This window comes from Macaca nemestrina, chromosome 13 (genome assembly GCF_043159975.1).
Source record: "Macaca nemestrina isolate mMacNem1 chromosome 13, mMacNem.hap1, whole genome shotgun sequence".
Taxonomy (NCBI): Eukaryota; Metazoa; Chordata; class Mammalia; order Primates; family Cercopithecidae; genus Macaca; species Macaca nemestrina.
The window spans coordinates 73,586,604-73,611,210 of NC_092137.1; the positions used below are offsets into that span (position 1 = coordinate 73,586,604).

Consider the following 24,607-nt stretch of genomic DNA (forward strand, 5'->3'; position numbering starts at 1 on the left):
AGAGAATGAGATAATCTGTTTTTAAAGGGGCTGGCTCGTAATTACTTTTATTTATAATGGTTCCAACCTGGAAACGACCCAAGTGCCCATCAATGGTAGAATGGTTAAACTGTAGCATATTAATGATGGAATCTACCCAGCAATAAGAAAAGAAACTATTGGTACACACAGTGACGTGGATGAGTCCATCCAATATTATGTTGCATGAAAGAAGCCAGACCAAAGAGTGCATGCTGTAGAATGCCAGAGAGATGGAGTTCAAGAACAGACACAATTGATGATGAAGTCAGCATAGAGGTCCCCAGCTGGGGGCTACATGGACTGGGAAGGGGCAGGAGGCAGCTTTATGTGATGCGGAGAATGTTCTATATCTGCTCTGGGTGGTGGTTATAGAGTTGTGTACATATGTAAATAATCATCAAGCTGTATACTTAAGATGAGTGTAAAAATCCTTGGAAAGAAGATGCTTATTTTCAGTTTTTGCAGACTGCACCCTCACACAGGCTGGAACTATTGGTACCATGTTTCAGTAACCAAAACATCACTCTACCTAATGACATCACTTGTGTCACTGTTTGTTTTGTCCCGACTTCTGCACCACATCCTCCTATCCCTATCACTCCAAGCCCTTAGGTCTTTTTCTCAGACCTAGAAAAGGTGAGGTAGGCTTCCAGTAAGTGTCCCTGCCCCACCTTTACCCCAAGGGCTTTATTATCCGTCCTCCCCACACCCCTTTTGGCACAAGGTCCCTCCATCCCCCCACCAATTCTGGCATTCCAACCCTCCTCACCGTCAACTCCTGCTGCCCCTCCAGATCTGGCTTCCTGTCACCCTTCTCCTACCTCGTGGGGTCTCCATCCCATTCCTCACTGCCATCCTCTTTCTAACTGTCTGCAATCAGGCTTCCACTGCCCTGTGATCAAGGTCACAGACCACCTGCTGATCAGTTAAGCCAGTTGTCATCAACCCGACTTAGTCCCATGGCTGATACTGTTGACCCCTCCATCTTCACAGGCTGCCATGAGCTTTCCGGTCTGGATTTTCCCATGGGTTCTGCAACTTCCTGTTCTTGCTGCCTTCCTAAACGTCCTCATTCCCTGAGGTCTGCCTCTGGAGCCCTCCATCTCTATCCTCCCCCCAGGAAGGCAGTCGGCTTCCCTCCCACAGGTTTACTCGCACCTGTAAGCTCTACTTCTCCATCCTGACCTGCCGCAGAGTTCTGTTGCCTTCTGGCATTTCCACAGGATGTATGGGTGGATGTCTGTTCCCTTTGCCAGCCCAGCATCCAGTCCTCCTCCTGGTAACAGCACCCTGCTTTGACCATAGGGAACCATCCTTCCCCACTTTCTCAGTCCACATGGTCTTGGGGATGTGACATAGACCTGGCAAATCCCCAGTCCTGGGGTAAACATGGAGCACCAAAGTTGAGCCAGTGAGCCCCAGGACTGTTCTAGAATGACTGAGGGAAAGCATTGTCTTTGGGATCAGGTTTCTAAGCTGATGGAGAAGGCCGGTGCTGCTGGGGCCATCCTTTCTCCTTTTGGGAGGAGACACCTGGGAATGAAGCCAACCCAAAGAAGCAAAACTTAGATGGAGAAAGACATTCCTCACAGACACTGTTTGAGAGCCTGGCCTGTTCAGTTACACAAACTAATCAATTCTGCACCGCCACCCCCTTTTTTATGAGATGGAGTCTCACTCTTTCACCCGGGCTAGAATGCAGTCGTGCAGTCTCAGCTCACTACAACCTCCCCCTCTGAAGTTCAAGCGATTCTCCTGCCTCAGGAGTCCCAAGTAGCTGGGACTACAGGCATGTGCCACCACGCCCAGCTAACTGTTGTATTTTTAGTAGAGACAGGATTTCACCATGGTGGCCAGGCTAGTCTCGAACTCCTGGCCTCAAGTGATCCACCTGCCTCAGCCTTTGAAAGTGTTGGGATTACAGGTGTGAGCTACTGCACCCAGCCCCTATTTCCCTTTTTTGCTTAAGCTAGTTACAGCTGGTTCTGTGTTACTTGCACCCAGAAAACATCCTAACCAAGAAATTAGAATCAGAGATGGAAAGTTTTCATAGACCCACAAAAGAAATTAGCTGAACTAAGCAGGGGGGCATAAGCTGGCACTACTTCCCCCATTCCCCACTCACAGGTTGGTGAATAGAGCAGCAGCAAAGCAGATGATGAAACTGTCTCCCACCATCCCTGGAGCTCAGGCCATGTACCTACCATGGCTGGAACATTAGGGGATTTGGAGAAAAATGTCAGGATGTTGGGAGTGTCTTTCCAATGGCCTCAGTAAGGTCCAACAAGCAAGAGACACACTCTGGCTGAAAGGAGCCCATCTGAAAGCAGAAAGGAAGAAAATCTGGGCTTGCCCAGAGAGGCCCTTTCTGCTCGCGGCCAGTAATTCAACATGGCTGAGAGTCAGATAATTAAGAGCTAGTTCTGGCCGGGCGCGGTGGCTCAAGCCTGTAATCCCAGCACTTTGGGAGGCCGAGACGGGCGGATCACAAGGTCAGGAGATCGAGACCATCCTGGTTAACACGGTGAAACCCCGTCTCTACTAAAAAATACAAAAAACTAGCCGGCCGAGGTGGCGGACGCCTGTAGTCCCAGCTACTCGGGAGGCGGAGGCAGGAGAATGGCGTGAACCCGGGAGGCGGAGCTTGCAGTGAGCTGAGATCCGGCCACTGCACTCCAGCCTGGGTGACAGCGCGAGACTCCGTCTCAAAAAAAAAAAAAAAAAAAAAAAAAAAAGAGCTAGCTAAAGGCAGCTCAAGCGAAGACAAAGAGGCTGGGAACTAAGAGGGAGACAAGCCTGGGGCCTGACAGGTACTCAACTCCTCGGGCCCTGCTGAACCTCTCCTGCTGTGCCCCCTCCAGCTGGACAGAAGCTTCCATTATAAACAGCCTTCCATTGGGATGAAGCTTGAGTGAGAAGAGGCAGATAACCTCCCGCCTCCCACCCCAGACTAGGAGTTTGCATTGCCCTGTGGTAGAGGCCCAGCTAGAGGCTGCAGAACCAAGGGCTCCTGGGATGGGCAGAACACTGGGGCCTGTTGCTAAGGGATAACCCTTACCCTCCTTCTATACCACCACCAGGGACTTCATTCAAGATTCATAACTTTCTTTAACTTTCTTTTTTTTTTGAGATGGAGTCTCACTCTGTCACCCAGGCTGGAGTGCAGTGGCATGATCTCGGCTCACTGCAACCTCCACCTCCCGGGTTCATGCCATTCTCCTGCCTCAGCCTACTGAGTAGCTGGGACTACAGGTGCCCAAAACCATGCCCAGCTAATTTTTTTGTATTTTTAGTAGAGATGGGGTTTCATTGTGTTAGCCAGGATGGCCTTGATCTCCTGACCTCGTGATCTGCCCGCCTCAGCCTCCCAAAGTGCTGGGATTACAGGCGTGAGCCACTGCGCCCGGCTAAGAATCATAACTTTCATAGAGGTCTCTAGCTTTGGTTAATAGCTCTGGGGATAACCAAATGCAAACTGACTGAAAAGCCTCCCGGAGATTAAGGGAATTGTATTGCCAGAAAGCCTCCACAAACCAAAGGATTGCTCAGCCCCTATGGTTGCCCTGAACCTCCCCAAACCTGCATCCCTCAGTGCTCCTCTCACAGAGACAGCGAAATCAGAGCAGTGAGGTTGGTGCACCAGGGAACCTCTTCCTCACCATTCAGTCAAGCATGTGGACCACAGACCAGGTTTTTTCCTCACCCCCCTCTTCAACTAGGAGGGTTTTTCCTCCTTTCAGCTATACAATTTTCTCTCCATCATTGTAGTTGGGCCTCAAATGGAAAGACCATGAGCTTAGTACCTAACCAAACAGCCCCTTGCCATTGCCAAGATGTTGAATTGGGGATAGATATGGTAACTGAGTGAAAACTTGGAATGTCTCCTCCCAGAAGTGGGATAACTATGCTTTAAGATTGATGAGGGATAGTTGCATTATGATAAACATGAAAATATTTTTTGAAATTACACAGTAAAGGGGGTCTATGTTGATCTTGGACATCTAAGAAGTGAAATACAGTGCACTTTTATTGTTTTTTTTTTTTTTTTTTTTTTTTTTTTTTAGACGGAGTCTGGCTCTGCCGCCCAGGCTGGAGTGCAGTGACTGGATCTCAGCTCACTGCAAGCTCCGCCTCCCGGGTTCACGCCATTCTCCTGCCTCAGCCTCCCGAGTAGCTGGGACTACAGGCGCCCACCACCTCGCCCGGCTAATTTTTTGTATTTTTTAGTAGAGACGGGGTTTCACCGTGTCAGCCAGGATGGTCTCGATCTCCTGACCTCGTGATCCACCCGTCTCGGCCTCCCAAAGTGCTGGGATTACAGGCTTGAGCCACCGCGCCCGGCCACTTTTATTGTTTTTACTGCCTGGCTCTGATCCCTCTTTATTGTGAATTGATCCCCAATTTTTCCTTTGAGAACCATTCCCTGCACTTTGAATAGATTTGGGTAGGGCTGACCACATCCATTGGCTCCCAGGGAACACACATGACCTCAGTCTGTTCCATTAGAATCACAGTGGTCCGGTCAGTAATGGACTCATTTCTCAATCTGGGCCGATACAGGCACTTCAAGAGCTGTGCTCAGTTGGTAGGATGTGAGCCTGGAGCATCTTGTGGCCATTTTTGTCCTCTCTTTGAGACAAAAGAAGTAAAGGACCCCTGATGATATTTGAACATCCACATCCAGACGTGCCTGAAGCTCTAACCCACGACTTGACCATTGAGAAGGGCTGCAAATGTTTTTGTAGCTTTAATCATTTGCGTCAGTTGCCAGTCTCTAGTAATGAGACTCCAGACTAATACAATGGCCCACAGTTTCAAAAGCAAATCCCAGACTTCTCCTCACTTACTACCAGCACCCCTGTTTCCTTTGGTGTCACTGTCCTCCCAGCCATGCCACTGACCATCTTGATTTTTCTCTCTGCTAACCATCAAGACCTACTGGTTTTTCCTTCCAAGTGCTTTCAACCCAACTGTTCTTTTCTCATGCTTTGTACTCTTCTAGGCCACAACCTCATCACATCTAGACTGCTGGCTCAGCCTTCAGTCCTGCAGCTCTATTCCATCTGTAAATGCATCGGATTCCTCTGCTCAGACTCCTTCAAGGGGACCCCCATCCACTACCAACTGCAGCCAAACTCTCCAGCTTCACGATCTGGCCTCTGTGCTCTTACCAATTTGAAACTGAAAAGTGGCCTGGCTGTTTCACTTCCATGTCCTTAACTGTGATGGCTGGACATTTTTTCACACATATACTGGCCATTTCTATCTCTTTGGTAACTTGCCTGTGCACTACTTCACTCATTTTCATACTTAACATTCATATTTTCTTATCGATTTACAAAAGCTTTTAATATTATTGATCCTTTGTCATTTATATACTGCAAATATTTTTCTCAAGTATGTTGATTGGCTTTTACTTTTGTTTATGGTCTTTATTGATATACTAAAGTTTTGAATTATGCCGCAGTAAAATCGGATTTTGTTTTTATGCTTAGGAAATCTCTCCCTACCCAAAGATTATAAACAGTTACATATGTTTTATTTCGATACTTGTGATTTCCTTTTTTAAAATTCCAGAATATTTTTTAGAATTAAGGACTTTAAACAAATAACCATAATACCATAAACTAACAATGACTTGGGAGTATATAAATACTTTAGGCTGTATGTTTCCTTTTGGATTTTTTTTTTTTTTTTAAGAGACAGGGTTGGGAGTGGGGAGGGATAGCATTAGGAGATATACCTAATGTAAATGACGAGTTAATGGGTGCAGCACACCAACATGTCACATGTATACATATGTAACAAGCCTGCATGTTGTGCACATGTACCCTAGAACTTAAAGTATAATTAAAAAAAAAAAAAAAGAGAGAGACAGCGTCTCACTTTGTTGTCCAGGCTGGTCAGAAAGTGCTAGGCTCAAATGATCCACTCACCTCAACCTCCCAAACTGCTGGGATTATAGGCCTGAACCACTGCATCTGGCCTACATTTGGATTGCTTTTCTTTTTTTTTCAGACAGAGTTTTGCTCTGTTGCCCAGGTTGGAGTGCAGTGGTGTGGTGATCTTGGGTCACTGCAACCTCCACCTCCTGGGTTCAAGTGATTCTTGTGCCTCAGCCTCCCGCATAGCTGGGATTACAAGCACCCACCACCATACCCGGCTAATTTTTGTATTTTCAGTAGAGACGGCATTTCACCATGTTGGCCAGGCTGGTCTTGAACTCTTGACCTCAGGTGATCTGCCCACCTCGACCTGCCAAAGTGCTGGGATTACAAGTGTGAGCCACCACACCTGGTCCATTTGCATTTTATAACCCAGCTAGAAATTTTTGGTGTGCATGGTGTGACAGGAATTTTTAAAAACCAACTTTCCATTATAGACGTTTTCATACATGTTCAAAAATAGAGTATTATGATGAACTCCTAGGTACCCATCATCCAGCTTCAAGAATTCTCAACTCATGGCCAATTATTTTTCATCTGCACACTACTTCCCTGCTTCACACTTGCCCTGCCCCCACTATTGGATAATTTTGAGCAAATCCTAAATATCATATTATTTCATCCATAAATACCTTAGTATATATGAGACAAGACTTAACTTCCTTTTTTTCTTTTTGGACAGAGTTTCACTCTGTCTCCCAGGTTAGAGTGAAGTGGTGTGATCTCAGCTCACTACAACCTCTGCCCCCTGGGTTCAAGTGAATTCTCCTGCCTCAGCCTCTCGAGTAGCTGGGATTACAGGTGTGTGCCACCAGGCCCAGCTAATTTTTGTGTTTTTAGTAGAGAGGGGGTTTTACCATGTTGACCAGGCTGGTCTCGAACTCCTGATCCACCTGCCTCAGCCTCCCAAAGTGCTAGGATTACAGGCGTGAGCCACCACACCTGGCCAAGACTTAACTTTCTTTTTTTAAAAAAATGATATGTAGTAGGCTGGGTGCAGTGGCTCATGTCTGTAATCTCAGCCCTTTGGGAGGCCAAGGCGGGTGGATCACCTGAGGTCAGGAGTTTGAGACCAGCCTGGCCAACAGGGTGAAACCCCGTCTCTACTAAAAATACAAAAATTAGACAGTCGTCGCGGCAGGTGACTGTAATCCCAGCTACTCAGGATGCTGAGGCAGGATAATCGCTTGAACCCAGGAGGTGGAGGCTGCCGTAAGCCATTGCGTCATTGCACACCAGCCTGGGCAACAACAGCAAAACTCCGTCTCAAAAGAAGAAAAAAAAATGGTGTGTAGTAATTGTTCCAACAACACCATCCTTTAGGTATATTAAAACCCAAAATGTAGCCTTGAGAAGTAAATCCAAAAGATGGTTCTTTGAAAAGACCAGCAAAATAATTAGGTCTCTGGCAAATCTATTCTGAGAGAGAGAGAGGGAGGGAGGGAGGGAGAGAGAGAGAGAGAGAGAGAGAGAGAGAGAGAGAGAAATAGAGAGAGAGAGAGAGAGAAATAGAGAGAGAGAGAGAGAATGCATTTATATATAACACATGGGGAAAAAAAAGAGAGATAACTGCTGGCACAGAGAAGATTTTCTTAAATTACTACCAGGTACAACTCTTGGCCCAAATCTTTGAAAATCTGGGTGAACTGAATGCTTTTCTAGGAAAATATATATTATCAAAATTGACTCAAGAAGCAGTAGAAAACTTGAATAGACTAATAACTATAGACAAAACTGAAAAAGTTGGCAAAGTGACCAGAGATATTCTAGAGTTCACATACATACAGAACTGTTCAAGAACAAGGATATTCTATAATGTATGGTGAGCCTGGTGTCAGGGCATCTGTGTGTATCTGTTCATCCTAACTAAGTGCTGGTCCTTCCTGTGGGGGGCATCTTTCAGGGCCCCAGAAGTAGCCAGCCTTCTCCCCACCCTGCTCTCTCTCACCATATACTTTTGAAGTGCCCCTTTTTGCCTCACAGCATCCTGCTAGCCAGGCTGCCAGAGAGTAGGGGAAGGCGAAAGTCTGGGGGTGTCAGCCTGTGGATGGATGTGTAAGGTGGAGGAGGAGAGGGACTTCTGGGGTACAAGTGCCTCTTCACCCCAGACCAGCCCTCCTCACAGTTGCCCTCCATCTGCTGGAGCTGAGAAATGACTACAAATCTTAGGAAAATTTTTGTCTAGATTTATGCACCTCCTAAGCATGCACCTGAAGCTTTGCTTGAATACAGGCGAGAGGGCAATAAAGTCAGGGGGAGGCAGGACAGAGGAAAAAGGAAAACAGAAGTGTTCAAATTTTATCACAAGTCTGTACGATGAGCACCAGGACAGAACAGCTGGAGATTTTCCTTTGCATTCTAGTCTTCCCAAATCAGCAACCTCTGCAGTCCTAAGACTTGCTTCCTTTTTTGGCCTGACCATGCCTCCAGACCTGTGATGCTCCTCGTATCTGAAATGCCTATCTCAAGCCTACTTTCCTTCAAGTCCCCGGCAAGGTTTTCTTTGGATAGAAGGATTCTACAGGCTGAACTAATCAGAGGTACTTTTTTTTTTCTTTTTTTTTTTTAAGGCTTACAGGTATGTGAGTCTTATCTCTTCAAACAAGACCAACCATCTTAAGATGTGTGTCTTCTCTAGCTCGTGCTTCCTGTCACATTCTCACACGTTGACTTTGCCAGCAACACAGATCATCTTGCATTTCTATGGCTTCCACCATCATGTGGTCACTGATAGTCCCTGCAGTGGGCATTATGATTTTCATCTGCTCCGCAAGTCTTCTTCACCTTCTGGTAATAGCAACATCTCATCCTTTCTTTAGTGAGCTGCCCCTCTGTACTTTATGTGGTTCTGGCCGGGGTGTCAATCCTAGTAGGTGGGCACATGACCCAGGCCTGGCCAATCACAGTATTTCTATCTTCTTGGCCACAGTGATTGACCCAGGGTTGAGCATATTCCTCAAGCTGAGCCAACAGAGTCCTCTACTGGGAGTTTATATGAAAGATCAAATAGTCCTCTTGTCCCTCTGGGATCCCATGCTAGGATGGTGAAGCTGTCTATGGCCTTGTGCAACCTCCACCCATCACATGGAGAAAACCCATGCATGGTGGGGAATACTCAGAGGAAAGCTGAGCCAAGAGCTGGAGAGTCCTCACCACATCTGTGAGGACCTGGGTGTCCAAGACTCATTCATTTCCCTTCTTTCCAGTTATAGGAATTGGTAAATTTGCTTAAAGTAGTTCAGGTTGAATTTCTGTCCCTTGCAATCAAGCGTCCTAACTAATCATCTCCCAAATCTGCATTTCTAGCCAAGAGTTCTCTCCTAAGCTCTATTCAAACACAAATTTATTCTATGTGTATTTACTGAGTACCTACCCTGTGCCATGAGCTATACCAGGTGCTGTGCTAGGTTTGTTGAGGGCAAAGACAAACAAGATCCAGTCTTGGCCTACACACAGTTTGTTGTCTCCCGGGGCCGACTGAGGTGTTAGAAGATACAATTATGAAATAAACATTATGCAAGAGGCAGGCACGGGATCTACACTTAACCTAACTTGAAGAATTGGAGGACTGGGGAACCCCCAGAGGCGGTAGCATCTAAGCTGACTCTTGAAGAGGAAAATATGATTGCCAGGTGAAGAAGAGCAACTATGAGGTTGGGGTAGGAGAAGAAAGACATTCAGAGCACATGAAACAGCATGTATAAGGGCAAGGAAGTGAGAAAGAGTATTCCTCCTTCAGGGAACTTAAATGTAAGCTCCTCAAGGATAGAGACATTGTGTATCTCAATCACTGCTATTTCCCCAACACTTCTAACAGTGCCTGGCATGGGGCAGGTGCTCATGGGGTAGTGTTTGTGGAATGAACAAATGGCAAGGGCTTGATCAGATTTAGTTTAGAGAATAAAATACAGAGAGCCAAGGTCAGGAAGAAGGTTGTTGGAACACTGGAAGTGGAAACTATTAACCAAGGTAGCAGGAGTGCAAATGGGCAGAAGGATGGATATGGGAGCAATTAAGGAAGGAGAATCAAGAAGGCCTGGTGACAGAATGACTGTGGCAGGTAAGAAAGGGAGGAATCAAGAATGAGGCTCAGGTTTGGGTCTTAAACAACTGGGGAGATGAGGATGTGACTCAGCAAGGAGGAAAAGTGGAGGATGGCAAGTTTTGAAGGGAGATAATTTTGGCTGTGGATTCCATGAGTTTGAGGTTCCACTGGGCCGTGGAAGTAGAGATATTCAGTACATGGATTGCAACACGGAGCCAAAAAATACAGTTTTGGCAACTTAAGGGTAAAAAGGAAAGTATTTAATCAATGAGCAAGTCCAGGGAGAGGGTTCAGAGAGAGGGGAGCTGGGGGAAAAGATGGACCCTCAGAGAGGCAGAAGAACCAAGAGGTTCCTAAGAACCAGCAGCAGAAATGGGAGTTCTGGCAAGGAATCTTAGGGAGGAGAGGACGTTCAGGAGAGGAGTGAGCAACAGTAGAAATAATGTTGACAACTCAAGTAAGAGCAGAAGAGGGAAAGGCCCACTCGGCACTTTCAAGAGGGCTGCTTTGATGGGCCTGGTTGATGTGGGCTGAGGAGTGAGTGAGGTAAGGACGTGAGGAGACAATGAGTGAATACAAGAAGCTCAACTGTGAAGAGGAGGAGGCAGCATGGGAGAATCCAGAAGCAGTTTCTAAGATGGGAGTGACCTGAACATATTTAATTCTTCTTAAAGCTAACCTAATTCTACTCTATATCTTCACTTCCGCAGGCCCGAGGCACGAATGATTCAATGCCTTAGACCTGAAATGTATAGCAATTCTTTAAAAAAAAAAAAATAAATGCTTCTTAGAAGCAGCCAGTAGACAGGGAGAGAATGAAAAGAGTGGTATTTCAATATTGACGGCTCAAAGCTTAATGTGACTAATACTGAACTCACAATACCCCAACGCCCACCTCCAAACATTCTTTCTCATGGCTCCCATCTCAACCAATGCCCTGGTTATCTATTCAGCACCCTGGATAGCGCCCCATCCCCCGCCGCCCCAAAGCCATCTCTGAATTTTCAGTCCCCCTCAGATCTCATCAATCACTGATTTTTGTCAACACTAACTTCTAAATATTTGATTCTGTCTACTTTTCCTAAAGCCACTTCCCCAGTTCAGACCTATATCCCCTTCTATATGGACCACTGATATTGTCTAAATGGAGTCTATAAATCTCCCAGCTTTGAATTCTCACAGCTTCCAAAGTTTTCTGCATATATTGATCCAGTCACATCACTTTTATTCTAAAAACATTTCAGAAGGCTGGCCATCTTCTGAGAGGTGATATCCACCTGGCCTCGCCCATCCTCAAGATTGGCTGGAATCTAACCATCCCTGAGCTCCGCCAGCTCTAGCTTTTGTCTTTGCTTCTCTCCCATATGCGTTCTTAGGGTGCCCTACAAGATTTTGCTCCATGGGGAAATGCCATGCGCTGTCACATCCCCAAGTCTAGGTTCATGCTGGTCCCTCTTCCTGGGACTCCTGGGCCTGAATTCTGCAGGCCCAGCTCAAATGCCATCTTTTCCTTCAAGCCTTCCTTGACCTCTCCCTCTACAGCTCAAATCACATCACTGCATGAATCACTCCTTACTGTACCTCTTCAAGGATGTGGTAGCAGGCATCACATACTGATAATCATGGACATGTTTGCACATCAGATACCTCCTAACACATACACTGGAAGCAGAGACAATACAACAGATTCATCCTCACACACAGTAGATATCAGTATGTTGTTAGAGGAATCACACTGAATAATGGAGAAATTGATTTCATGTAACCAAAGCAATTTCCACCACTCATCATCATGGAACTGGTTACAATTAAGTAAATCCAAGAATCACCTTGAATAACAGGTGGCTTCCTGGTTCTGCTGGTCACCTACTGGGAGGTAAGAGCTTGCTGTCTTCTCATTGCTGCAGCTTTGCTCTAGCTGAGTTCTTAGGCTTAGGGCTTGTCTGCGTCAGTCCATTTTATCCACCCAGCAAATGATGTCCAGCACAAGGCCCATGCTAGGCACTGGGTACACATAAATGAATAAGAGTTGTGCCATTAGGGTGCTGCAGTTTAACAATCAAAACAGTGAATACTTATCTACTAATGATTCTGGTCAGACATCATGTTATTCACTCGGTCCTCACAAAAATGCTGCCAAGTAGGTGGTACTGCTTCCATACTAGGATGAGGAAACTGAGGCTCAGAGAGTCCAAATCACTTGCCCAAGGAAAGCCTGTAATGGACTGTTGCTTTGGTGGTCCCCAATGAGACATGCCTCCCAGTATTCCTGTCCTTATGTGCTCTCCTCCCACACTGACTCAGGGATTGGCCATGTGACTTGCTTTGGCCAACTGGACATTTGCAAGCCTGACGCAGGCAGAGGCTTGATCAGCAGTTGTAACTTAGGACTTGTCCTCTTGGAATGCTCCCTCTTGGGATCCAGTTGCCACATAAGAAACTTGGGCTAGACTAGCAAGTGATTAGATGCCACATGTATTGAGACCCTGGAGAATGAGAGGCTATTTTGTTGTCCCTCTCCTATTAGTTTCTCAACATAATACAGCTGTGTGACAGTCCATGTGAGAACAGCAGGGCCCACAGCCACAGTCACAGTCACAGCTGACCCACAGGCCATGAAGGAATAATAAATCACTGTTGTTTTAAATCCAGAAATTCTGGGGTGGTCTGTTACAACCTAATGAATAACTAAAACCATGATAAAGTAGGATATGAACCCAGTACTAAGTGACGACCAAAGCTCATGCCCTTGGTCTCCACATTGTGCTCCTTCTGATTGGGAACATCATGCTAACACTGTAATATACACAGGTTGGCCCATGGTAACATGCAATAATTATTTTTATGTTTTTGAGACAGAGTTTCACTCTTGTTGTCCAGGCTGGAGTGCAATGGCATCTCGGCTTACCCCAACCTCTGCCTCCCAAGTTCAAGCAATTCTCCTGTCTCAGTCTCCTGAGTAGCTGGGATTATAGGCATGCACAACCGCACCAGCTAGTTTTTGTATTTTTAGTAGAGATGGAGTTTCTCCATGTTGGTCAGGCTGGTCTCGAACTCCTGACCTCAGGTGATTAGCCCGCCTTGGCATCCCAAAGTGCTGGGATTACAGGTGTGAGCCACTGCGCCTGGCCTCATATTTGTTAAATGAATGGATAAAGGGTGTGATAGGTCACCAGAGAGGTAAAGAGATCTAGGGAATTCAAAGGCAGGATGGTAATTACTTTTCAACAACCATCACTCCCTTCCCATTACAAATATTCCAAAACAAAGCTGGGCACAGTGGCCATAATCCCACCACTTCAGGAGGCTGAGGCAGGAGGACTTGAGCCCAGGAGTTTGAGACCAGACTGGGCAACATAGGGAGACCCTGTCTCTACCAAAAGAAAAAAAAAAGTAGGCAGGTATGGTGGCATATGCCTGTGGTCCCAGCTACTTGGGAGACTGAGGTGGGAGGATCGGTTGGGCCCGGGAGGTCAAGGCTGCAGTGAGCTATGATCACTCCACTGCACTCCAGCCTTGGTGACAGAGCAAGAGCCTGTCTAAAACAAACAAATATTCCAAAACAAAAACAAAAATGAAGCCATATAGGCATTCCTAAATCTAGAAACAACTGTGTGGATATCACCAAACTCCCTCTCTGTGTCTGTCTCTTTCTCTGTGAAATTCAGATTAGGCAAAATTGAGAAGGTAATAGAGTTTGTTTTCTGGTGGCCCTGCCTCTCTGCCCCCAACTCCCCATCACATTCATGGCATCTTCTCTCCGTCCCACTTGGCCTTCAGGGCCCAACAGTTCTTTCCCTCTCTTCCCATGTAAAATCCACATGCAGAAAAGGGGCTGAGAAGGTGGAAATTACAGAAATGGGGAAGGAAGATTTGGATGTTAACAGATGGATTTACAAGCCAAAGAAATGAAGCTCTAAGCTGGGTACTTTTAGGAGGCATCTGCCAGCAGGTGGAGGTATCCTAAGGATGGGGGAGGCAGCTGGAGTTGTCCCTATTATACCCCTATTAGGCCCCTGTGGGTGGGGAGTAAAGGAATGCCCACTGCCTCTATAATCCCTCTGAATCCCCCAAGAAGGCTGGGGCTCTGACTCTCCACACCTGTGGCTGTGGCCCCAACATGTATACCTCCCAGAGTAGTCACTCCAGCCTGGCAAAGACCCTCAGGGGTCAATGCATCCAGTCCTCTGCCTTCTGGAAGCCCTGGCACTGCTTTTTCTGTTCTAAGCCCTCCCTTACTCTCCTGCTCCTGCAAACAGGCACACACCTCCCAAGGTCACACACAGGTTCCAGAACCTGGATCCCACACCCAGAAAACCATCTGGGTCCCTCGCTGCAGAGAGACCTAAGGAGAGAGCAGGCCCACACAGTACTCGCCGGCAGACTGTGGGCAGTGCACACAGGCCCCGTGTCACACACACTCACATGCAAAGCAATGCAGAGGGGTGCACACATTCAGAGACACTGTGAGCACTGTCACCAGTACAGGCACTGGATGTAAAGAGTCAGAAACATGCGTGCACACACATGCACACCTCCAGACTATCACACGTGCACACCAGCACGCACTGACACCCGCACAGGTGCCCAGCCAGGCCTCAACACCAGGCCCCTCCCCCAGCCCCTCAGAAGCCGGCAGGGAGGGCTGGGGTTTCAGGGCGCTTCCCCTCCTCCCTCCCTCTGGCCCCTGTTCTCCAAGGTCCAGAGTCCCAGTGGGGTTCTGGAGCCCGCCCCCGCCCCAAAACCTGGCTCAGGGAGCGACAGGCGAGAGGGGGGAGGGGAAGCCTGATCTCAAAACGTTCTGATTTTAATTTCTTAAATTAACCCCTTCCCTTCCTCTGGTCTGGCCTGCCCAGAATCCCTCCCGGTTGGGCGGCCTCGCGGGCCTCCGGAGGGCTGTAGGGGAGAAGGAAGGGGAAGAAGGCACAGTGGCTGGGGTCCTCCCTCCTTCCCTCTCCAGGAGCAGTCCCGCAGCGTGCCCGCAACTCGCCCTTACCTCCTCCACCCCGCGGCGAGGCCAGGCCCAGCGGCCCAGGGCTGGGGGGCGCAGAAGAGCCCCCGCGCGCCCGGTCCAGACGCAGGGCCGCCTCGGGGCCTCGGATCTCGTTCCCCTCCGCAGCCTCGGGTGGCGGCCGCGGCTAGCGCCCCCGCCTCCCTGTCGGGGCGGGGGCGGCCGAGCCTCCCAGCCAGTCGCAGCGGGAGGGGCGCACGAACCCGGCGGGAGGAAGGATGGAGGAGGAGGAGGAGGAGGAGGAGGAGGGGGAGGAGGGGGCGCGCGGCCCGAGGAAAGCAAGGGAAGGGGGAGGGAGGCAGCACGGAGGTGGGGCGGAGCCAGCCCCTCCTCCGGGGCGGGCTCTCCAGCGAGCTGGGGAGAGGCAGATGCGGCCAGAAGCGGCTGCGCCGGGACCCCACGTTTTCCGCTCAAGGTGGTTTCGATGGGGGAGGGGTCTTCGGCGCCGCCCTGGGGGTGCAGGGACAGCTCGCGCCGCGCTTCTCCCGGATCCCAGTCTTCCCGGCTCCCGGCACCGCCCAGTGCACTCCCCGCGCTGGGCACCTCCAGCTGTGGCTTCTGTTGCCCACCTTGAATCAGGGCCTCTCCACCCTAACCCTACCACTCTGGCTTGGGCCTGCTTCCACGCGGGGGCAAATCCGGGGGTGGGCTGTTCTGTGAATCCGGAAGGGGGCGGGCGCGGGCGCTACTCCTGAGACTTGCGCCACGATCCCTAAGCGGCCTCATGGGCAGCGCGCCTGGGTCGTGCACTCGGCGACCTCGGGTCAGACGCTTGGTCTCCGCGGAGACCGCCTGGGATGATGCCCTCTGGGCATTCCTAAGGAACCAGCGGAGCTGGGGCCGGACCCCATCCGGGGACCCAATTCTGCTCTTAAAGAGCCGCCTAGGAACACGTGTACCCATCACAAATCCCATCCCGGACCTAGAGGAGGAGGAAAAGGCCTCCAGGTCCCTGATTCCCTCCTACCCACTCCCACCACTTGGCTAGGAGAGCAGCCAGGCTTCTTGGGACTGGAGCACCCAGAGGGCCCCACCTTTGGCCTAAGGCCTACCCAGCTGGTGAGGCAGGAACAATCTGGCTGTCGTGGGCTTGGAGGAAGTCCACAGGGCTGTAGTGGGGCTGAGAAACAGGTTTGGAGGCTACTAAGGCCAGAGCAGAGCTGAGGCTTGGATGAGAAAAGGGGAAAGTGTTATTTCAGCCTGAGGGTGGTGCTTGGGCAGGGCTGTGCACATTGCCTTGAGGGGCAGTCTGGTTGCAGGAGAGCAGAAACCCAACTTAGTCCCAGGATTCCAGTAACTCTGGGGCTCATGGGAACTCTCTTTGATCCCCATCCCATTCCTGTGAAGGCAGAGGCATTGGGACATTCAGTATCAGGAAGGATAATTTGTAAACTTGTCAGTGGCTTTGGGGGAATGGCAAATTTAATAAGGACAGAGGCTGTACAGTGGCCAATCAGGTCGAATTCCCCCTCTCTTGATCTTCTCTTCCTCTCTATAGCTCTTGAATTTCTTTCTTCCTCGAGGAAGTCTTCCAAGATTGGGCAAATGAGAAATCACTTTTCCTAATACCTAAACGATAACAGCTCCTATTAACCAGGTGCCAAGCATCATGCTAATAATTTTTATGCATATCATTTACTCTTCCTAATATTATTATCCCCACTTTGCAGATGAAGCTGCTAAAGTTCAGAGCTCAAAAAATGGCATAGTCAGGATTTTAACTCAAGTCATCAAACTCCAAAGTCTATGCTCAACCACAGTGCTCTCCTGCCTTCTCTCTATAATAAAGTCCACTGGACCTTCACCTGTTAAAATGCAGATTCCCCAAATCCATCTGCTCTTGCAGATGGCCAAAAATGTCCGTATATTTTCTTGGTTTAACCTTTGTTGTTGTGATGTTTCTCCTCACTCTGTGAATCCTGTGAATGTGTCAAAACAATTTGGGACATGCACGGCTATGTATGTGTGTGCTTTTGTGCATGTGTGCATGAGTATGTGTGGATGTGTGTGTATGCAGTTGTACACAGGTGCATGTGTGTATCTGTGAGCACATGCATGCGTGCATGTGTGTATGTGTGGGTATGAGTTCATGCTTGTGTATTTGCACGTGTGCATGTGTGTGTGCATATGTCTATGAATGTATGCATATGTATTTGTGCGCATGTGTGCCCATGCTACATTTCACAGATAACAGTTCCTGCTTGGTTGTTATGGGAACCACAGTTCTAAAAATGTTAAACTGAATCCCACTCCATGTGAACCAGCGAAACCAAAAGAGAGAGAGAGCTCAGTGACGGAGACACCTCTGGGGTCCCAGAGCTGAGGCAGAGAATTGTGGGCTCAGGAAGTGCTGGAAAGACCCAGACTAGCCAGAGGTGTAGACCCACTCATGAGACCTATGGTGCCCATCAGAGCCCCTCGCTGCAGACTCGGTCCTCAGTCCTGCTTTTTCCCATCTCTCCCTCCTGATCCTTTCTCCTCCCTCTCTCTTTGCCAGCTTCATGCTCTCCAACCACCTTCCTTCTCTTCCTCCTCTTTCTGTTTCCCTTCTTCTCCTTTTGGGTTTTTTTTTTTTTTGGTTGTTGTTCGACTAATTGACATAATAATTAAGCACTTTCATATTAGGCTTGGTGATATGGGGACCACAAATGTGGATCAAATAAGGTTTCTGCCCTTGAAGGTGCTCAAGAGTGGGAGCATTTGGATAACTGGTGGGGGAAGAGAGGTGGCAGAGCAAAGCACAAAGGGAGAGATGACAGAGGAGGTTGGAAGGTGAATTTGGATCACATAAAGAGGGCTTTGACAGCAAGGGTGAAAAATAGGTATTTTTTTTATAGGAGAGTGGAAACCTTGGTCAGTTTGGGATAAACACTTGTTGTGAATGGCATATTAGGAAATTTTCATCATTAGTGCTGGGCAATGTGGAATGAAAAGAGGGATAAGGGAGGCAGAGGGACCACAGGAAGCAGTTTGGCATAATGTAGCCTTCTCTCAAATAGGGTACAGGAGTTGGGGTGAAGAGAGAGAAAATAGCAAACATTCTGGGTTGCTTTCTCAAACTCTCCCCCATATCCCACCTCATCAAGATTTGTATTACTTTTTCCCACCTTTCCAGTGTGAGAATCAGGACTTCTCTGTTCCTCTATTACTTATGTGTGTGTTGAATTTCTCAGGTGCACCAGAAAGTAAAATAGTTGGGAACCACTGGCCCAGCATGTAGTAGCACTCAGTATCTGTGGAGTGAGTGAATATTTAGATATGCACTGGTCTTGGAACTGGAAGGTCCAGGTTCAAGGCCCATTTCATTCTCTTATTATCTGTGTGCCCTTCAGAAAATCCCCAAATATCTTGGGCTTCAGTTTTCTCTTCTATAGAGCGTGGGTTTGGACACGATGTTCTTTTTAAGAAAATATTTTTAAAAATAGAGACAGGGTTTTGCCATGTTGCCCAGGCTGGTCTTGAACTCCTGGACTCAAGCCAGCCACCCACCTTGGCCTTCCAAAGTACTGGGATTACAGGCATAAGCCACCATTCCTGGCCTGGACAGGATATTCTTACAAACTCCTTCCAACTGCAACGTTGTTATGTGATTATATGAAATTGACATAGCCAAGGTATGTGTGTATATGGAGGGAGTGGCATGGACTAAGGTGCTGGCAATCAGCACAGAGAGGATAAATGTGGGAAATATTTTAATAGAAGAATTCATATCATCTGGCTTCAGTTTTCAACAACATTGTTGACTAGATAGCCCAAATACTCTCTTGCTACAAAATATGTGGACTGCTTCATAAAATTGACAGACATTTCCTGAAATGTTTAGCTGAGCTTGCAAGAAAGGGGAAAAAGTCTACATGGACCAAAATAAGGGGACTGAGACCAAGAAATATAAGCATCAGATATGCCGTGACTAACCCCAGAAGGTATGGGAAGGGAGGCATATTGCTTGTTTGTCCTGACCTGGGTCCTGGTTAGAGAAGGGAGAACTGCCTCTGAGAATTTATAACTACTTGAGCTGGAGTTTGAACTCAAAACATCTGCATGTTACAAGAACTTCAAGCCAAGAAATTAACAAAAGATTGATCTCCATCAGGTGATACTCTTGGAGTGCCTGGTAGAAGCAAACAGGAAACTGCTCAGGAGAAACATACCGTCACCCAAGGCCACAGAGTATTGCTGCCCAAGTAAATCCCCACTGACGTTGAGCTCGCAAGCTAAAGATTATAATACGTAACAGGAAACAATGTGCCATGAATGAGAGGAGAGAAGACCCTGAAGAATTACAGTAAGATTCAACAAGTCTAAGTGACAGCCTGGATGTGTGGGGAGGGAAGAAGCAACAGTGAATCCCACAGAGCTGTAGTTGCTTAGATGAGTTCAGCGAATCAAATAACATTGCTATTACTAGAAATGTGGAAGGGTGATTTGATTTTAGACAGACTGTATTTGGAATGGTGGTGGGACATCCATATTGGGGTATTCATTAGAACCATGGGGCTGCCTGACTTAGAAGCCATTTACGTAGGAATAATAGCTGAAGGCTTGGCAATGAATGTACTCTCTAAGGAAAGTGTTGAAATAGGAAAGAAGAGAGCTAAGAACTGCTCCAGGAAAACACGTTTTGAGGACCAGTTGAAAAAGAGGAGCAAATAAGGAAAATGAGCTCTTTGGTCTCCAATTCTGGTTGGGTCCTGGGTTTGGATTGATTTTCAGATTGTTTGGTTTTAACTCTTTCCATCTCTAGCCTAACATTCTCGTCCCTCACAATCCCTAGGGGACGCTCCAATAAATGGGAGCAGTGTCCCTTGGGACATAGCAGGAACTTCTCAGCTAGGAATTATAGAGCCAGACTGGGCTCTGATACCAGGACTACTACTAAGTCACTTCTTTGGGGTTCAATTTTCTCATCAGTGATGTTAAGCCTAGGTGAGTGTGAGGACAAGGGGAATAATAGAGCTGATAGCACTTGCTGGAATGCTGCTGGAGAGGACAAGATAGGGGTGATCAGAGGCCAGCCACCCACTGTCTGCATTTCCTCCTTTGTTCAGGTTGTGTGGTTTGGGAGCAGTTGCTTGAAATATGGGCCATTATGCTTTTCTTGCCCTACTCTTCATGAAAAGTGAAGTCAGGTGGCCCATGCCTAATAAGTGAAAGGTGTGGTGACTTAAATAGTAAGACAATGAGGGTCATCATTATCTTGCGTCTCCATGAATATACCACTTACTTATCACAGTGCCTGACAGTTCTCCATTTGGGCCTCTTCATAGGGTTAAACATTGCCCTCTGCAGGCTACTCTTCTAAAATGTTAATTCTCCTAGAAGAGGTAATATTAAATCCTTTATCACAAATTAGTTTCTTAGATACAAGATACTTGGCCACATGAAAGCACTTAACACCTGGGGAGAGAAACGGATGGGATTCTCTGAGTTGATCATTTTGTCTCTGGTCAGTTGGACTGTGCGGTGGAGGGTGAGCATATCTGAGAGTGAAGGGGTGAAGAAACAAGCAAGAGGATCAGAAGCTGGTTTGATCTGGCATCATAGGGCTGTAAGCTCTCTTAATTCAAGAACAGCTCAGCTCAGAAGAGAAAAGAATGAAGTCCCCAGACACAGGCCTTCTTTCTTCCTTATCAGAGAGGGGTCATTGGAGCAGAGAGATGGAGAGCACAGCAGCCTTTTTATGCTCCAAGGTCTGCCCAAGATGGCCAGAAAAAGTGGAAAAGCTTTGGGTAGGGAGTTCAAAGAGTAAAAAGGGCCACCTTCACCATTACAAAGTCATGCTTTCCTCATCACCCTCCTAGCCTTCCTCTGATCCCAAAGCCATAAAGGGTTCACTTGGAAGGACAGCTGGAGAAAAGTGGCTGTGGCAGGTGCATGGCTGAATGGTAAGTAGGCTGATGCCTCCTGGAGAAGATCCTTTTTGTGGGAAGAGCAACTAGGGTGACCATGAGTCTCTGGCAAGTGCCTGCTCCTTGCTATATTCAGGTGTGCTCTAGCTAAATGCTGATACCCTTTGGGCCCTGACACCATGTGACTCTTGAACAGATGCATAGATACTGTCTGGAGCCTCTGTGACAGTGAACACTCTGGGCTTTCTCAAACAGCACCAAAATACTGCAGCCTTTTGCTGCTGTCGCTACTGCCTGGAGCTCCCTCTAGCTGCCAAACCTGTTTCTCACCTTCTGGTAGGAAGCGTTTCCAATCAGTGCTGTTAAGCTTAGGTGCCTCCATTCTGGGGTTGGAAAATGAGGGTTGGCTTTGAAGTTAGATAGATGTGTTTGACCTGTCTGTTCCTAGCCTGGGTTAACTACATTGTTCCAGCAAGCTATCTACATTGCTTCCACACCTTTGAAGTGAGGTGTATGCCTGCTTTATTTGGGATTGTGAGGATTAAGGAGAATAATATATATATATATATAATGTTGAACACCTACACCTTTTAACCACTTTGAAGTTCCAGAAACACCTCCAGCCCTTAGGTGAGCTGTGATTAAATTCGTTCATTAACTCAGCACACATTTATTGAATGCCTACTCTGTGCCGCAGTTCCTGGCAGGTGTACCTGGCAGTGGGTGTGTAATATGTTCAGGGCCTGTACCCCATGAGTGTGGGGATGTCCTTTATCTTCTGGCACTTATGGTCCTGGGGGAGAAGCTGAGGGGAAGGGTCAGGAGCTTACATGGCAGATTCGGTAAGCTTTTAGCACAATAATTTTAATTGCAAAAATAAACAGTTTTGTCAACTGCTTGAGAGTAGCATCTGCTTTACAAAAATTAACAACAAAAGAAAAAAACCCCAAAGCAAAACGTTACATCCAATGGCTGCTGGATAAGACACTGCTGTACAAAGTCCCGCGCGAGACCGGCTTGGCGCTGCCCCAGCCTGTCTCTGGGGGTTATAGAGGAAGGCGTGGGGCGTGCGCCAGTTACAAAAGACTGTCTTGAATCCCAGGGTAGTGCCTATTCACTGGGTGGTCTCAGAAGACTTCCCCCAAAGCGCGGCTGACAAGGGACAGCGCCTGGACCGCGGGAACTGTCCGCGGAACTGGTGCTGAATAGGGCGTGTGCGGCGGGCGCTTCAAGGAAACTGGAAGCGGGACCGGAGGCCGGCCCTCGGGCGTGCGAGGAGGAGTTGGAAGAAGAGCGGGGAGGGGAACGGCACGGATCTCGTGTGCGCCGAATGGCGGCGCTCCAACCCATAAACCCATCTCTTGCTCAGAGGGAGGCGAAGGAGAGGCCCAGCGAGTAAAAGCCGAGGCCCTTGAGCCGCTCCTCGGCGCGCGCCTTCTGCTTGAGGTGCACCTTGCTGTGCCGTTTCTTCTCATCACTGCGCGCGAAGCGGCGGCCGCACACGTCGCAAGCAAAGGGCTTCTCGCCGGTGTGGGTGCGCACGTGCGTGGTGAGGTGGTCGCTGCGGCTGAAGTTGCGGAGGCAGATGCGGCACTGGAAGGGTTTGTGGCCCGTGTGGATGCGCAGGTGGCGATTGAGCTCGTCGGAGCGCGCAAAGCTCCGCACACAACTCTCCACCGGGCAAGCGAAGGCCTTGGCGTGCGGCCGCGGGCAGAAGCAGCGTGTGCTGCATTTGCCGCCACGGCGCCCCTTGCGTCGCACCTTGGCCGGGGGGAAAGGGGTGGGCGGCGGTGGCGGCACGGGTGGTGCAGCCACGCCGCTGCTTCCAGGGATGTCCGCCACCAGAGGTTTGGGGAAGTCAGCCGCTGCGGCGCTGCGAAGGCCCAGCGGGGAAAGCTGAGGCTGCGTACTGACTAGAAACTCTCCGCCGTCGCCGCTACTCCCTCCCTCCCCACTAGGAGGGGTGAGGAGCCCAGGGAGGCCCTCAGCCCCCTCCCCTAAGTCACCCGGGGCCAGCGGGAAAGCGTCATAGGCCCCGCTAGGGTAGAGTCTGTTGGCTGGGACGGCCGGCAGTTCCGCAGGGCAGCTAATGGACAGCAAGTCCTCAATCTTGGTCCCTATTGCAGGAAAACGAGCCTCGGGGGCGGTCTGGTAGCCTCCCTGTGACCCACAGTTCCCCGGGGCCCCCACAGAAAGCAGCTCCCAGGGCGCGTAGGGACCCTTAAAGGCAGAGGCAGCGTCCAGCGCTGGCGAGGCAGGAGGCGCCCGGAGGCCGGGCTTGACGTCGGGCGGGGAGAGCTGAGGCTCATACAGGCACTGCGAGGGGGCGCCCGCGCAAGGCGAGGCCTCCCAGAACGCCTCTGGGAAGGGGACAGCTCCCAGATCTGGGGAGTAAAGGTCCGGCGGACCCGGCAGCAAGGCATCGGGCCCCGCGGGAAAAGAGGCATCCAGCGGGGATCTGGACGCTGCTGCCTCTGGACCGGGGAACGGTGCCAGGCCTAAGATGCCCGACATGAGGTTGAAGAGTGCCTCCGGGTCGTGCGGGTGTTCGGGCACTGCCTGAATGAAGAAGCTACCGCTGTAGCTGAGGCCGGGAGGGGGTGTGGGCGCAGGCCCCTCCAGGAAGCAGGAGTCGGCTAAGTCCCCACTTGCGCTGCAGCTGTTCAAAGCCCAGCTCAAGAAGTCGCCTGCTGAGGAGGGAGCAGGAATCAGCTCTGGGCACATCAAAGGGTGCACCTGAGTCCACAGCCCCTACCCACGAAACTCTTGGTGCCCACAGATATACACAAAGTGCCTTTTGCACGTTCTGATTCAGCAGGGGCCCGCATACGTCCCAAGGAGCACACAGAAACATGCACACGCAAAACACACGTGCACAGGCAAAAGGGCGCTCCGATAACCGCACAGGTTCCTGCGGAGGCGCTGGCGGCCCAGTGTGGGTGGGAATGGGGGTGCGCACCCCAGGACTCCTAAGCTTCCCATCGCCCCTATTCTCACAGCTCCAGTGTCCCAGTCCCTCCCGGTTCTCAGGTGTGGTGCGCCCCTGCGCTGCGCTGTAGTCGTCTGAGCACCCCTGCTCGCCCTCCTTACCTCCAGGGTAGCCGGTGGCCGCGGGAGCGTCCCTGGCGGGCAGCCGGGGCAATTCAGCGCTGGGTTCGGCGCAACAGCCTTCAGTGGACTTGACCAGGAGCGCGTCGGGTTCGGAAAACTCGCTAAGGTGGAGCATGGCGCGGCGCCGGCTGTGGGGCGCCTGGGGCCTCTCCCGCTGTGCTTGGGGGCGCGCGGGTGGCGGGGAGGCTGGCGGTAGGGGTTCCCCGCAGCGCGCAGACCTAGGCGCCCGGGCTCCTGGCTTCGGGCACTCACCTCTGTGAAAGGAGTCGGGGAGCCGCGGCGCCCTCGCTCGCCCGCACCGGCCTCGGGCGGCGGCTCCTCGCCTTTCCAAAGCGCAGCCGGGCTCCCCCAACCCACAGCCCCCCCACTTATATAGCTGCGGCGGCGCTGGCTCCGGGCTTCCGACTCCCCGGGCCACTGCCATTTTGGGAGGCCCCGGCCCTGCCGCCGTGACGTAAATGCCCAAACATGGACACAGGATGTGTGCCGGGGACTCCCGAAAAGGAAAGCTCGAGCTGTGACGTTGTTGTTGTCGCCGCCGCCAGGCTAGCGCCGCTGCGTGCGCGCGCGCTCCCCAAGCATGGAGCCTGTGTGCGCCGGGGCCGCGGATGCGCCGGTCTGGGGC

General features: G+C 49.8%; 2 protein-coding genes across 4 annotated transcripts in view; both read right to left on the reverse strand.

Moving 5' to 3' along the window:
* The window catches only part of LOC105465266 (F-box protein 41), a 31,204-nt gene extending 15,470 nt beyond the window's left edge, over positions 1–15,734 (reverse strand). The window contains exons 1-2 of one of the 2 annotated variants that reach the window (XM_011713602.3): positions 15,008–15,734; positions 11,841–12,015 (exon numbers count right to left, since the gene is read on the reverse strand). The gene's annotated coding sequence lies outside the window, so the exon portion shown is untranslated. The remainder of the gene's footprint in view (positions 1–11,840; positions 12,016–15,007) is intronic. The other variant, XM_071076912.1, reaches the window with a different exon arrangement.
* Positions 15,735–21,714: 5,980 nt separating this feature from the next.
* On the reverse strand, positions 21,715–24,426 carry LOC105465268 (early growth response 4). 2 transcript variants are annotated; one of them, XM_011713604.3, is made up of 2 exons: positions 23,962–24,426; positions 21,715–23,558 (listed from the first exon to the last, which is right to left on the reverse strand). In XM_011713604.3, exons 1-2 carry the CDS (start codon positions 24,404–24,406, stop codon positions 22,237–22,239), a joined length of 1,767 nt encoding a protein of 588 aa, XP_011711906.2. In that variant the 5' UTR covers positions 24,407–24,426; the 3' UTR covers positions 21,715–22,236. The 2 variants fall into 2 exon arrangements, with proteins under 2 accessions (XP_011711906.2, XP_011711905.1); XM_011713603.3 differs by having other exon boundaries at positions 21,715–23,561.
* Positions 24,427–24,607: the final 181 nt, after the last annotated feature.

Excerpts from the sequence above, each read along its gene's own strand:
- LOC105465268 (XM_011713603.3), bottom strand. The coding sequence starts at position 24,406 with ATGGCAGTGGCCCGGGGAGTCGGAAGCCCGGAGCCAGCGCCGCCGCAG. Across the intron at positions 23,562-23,961 it reads GGCCACCGGCTACCCTGGAG|CAGGCGACTTCTTGAGCTGG; the intron begins GTAAGGAGGGCG and ends CTCCCTCCTCAG.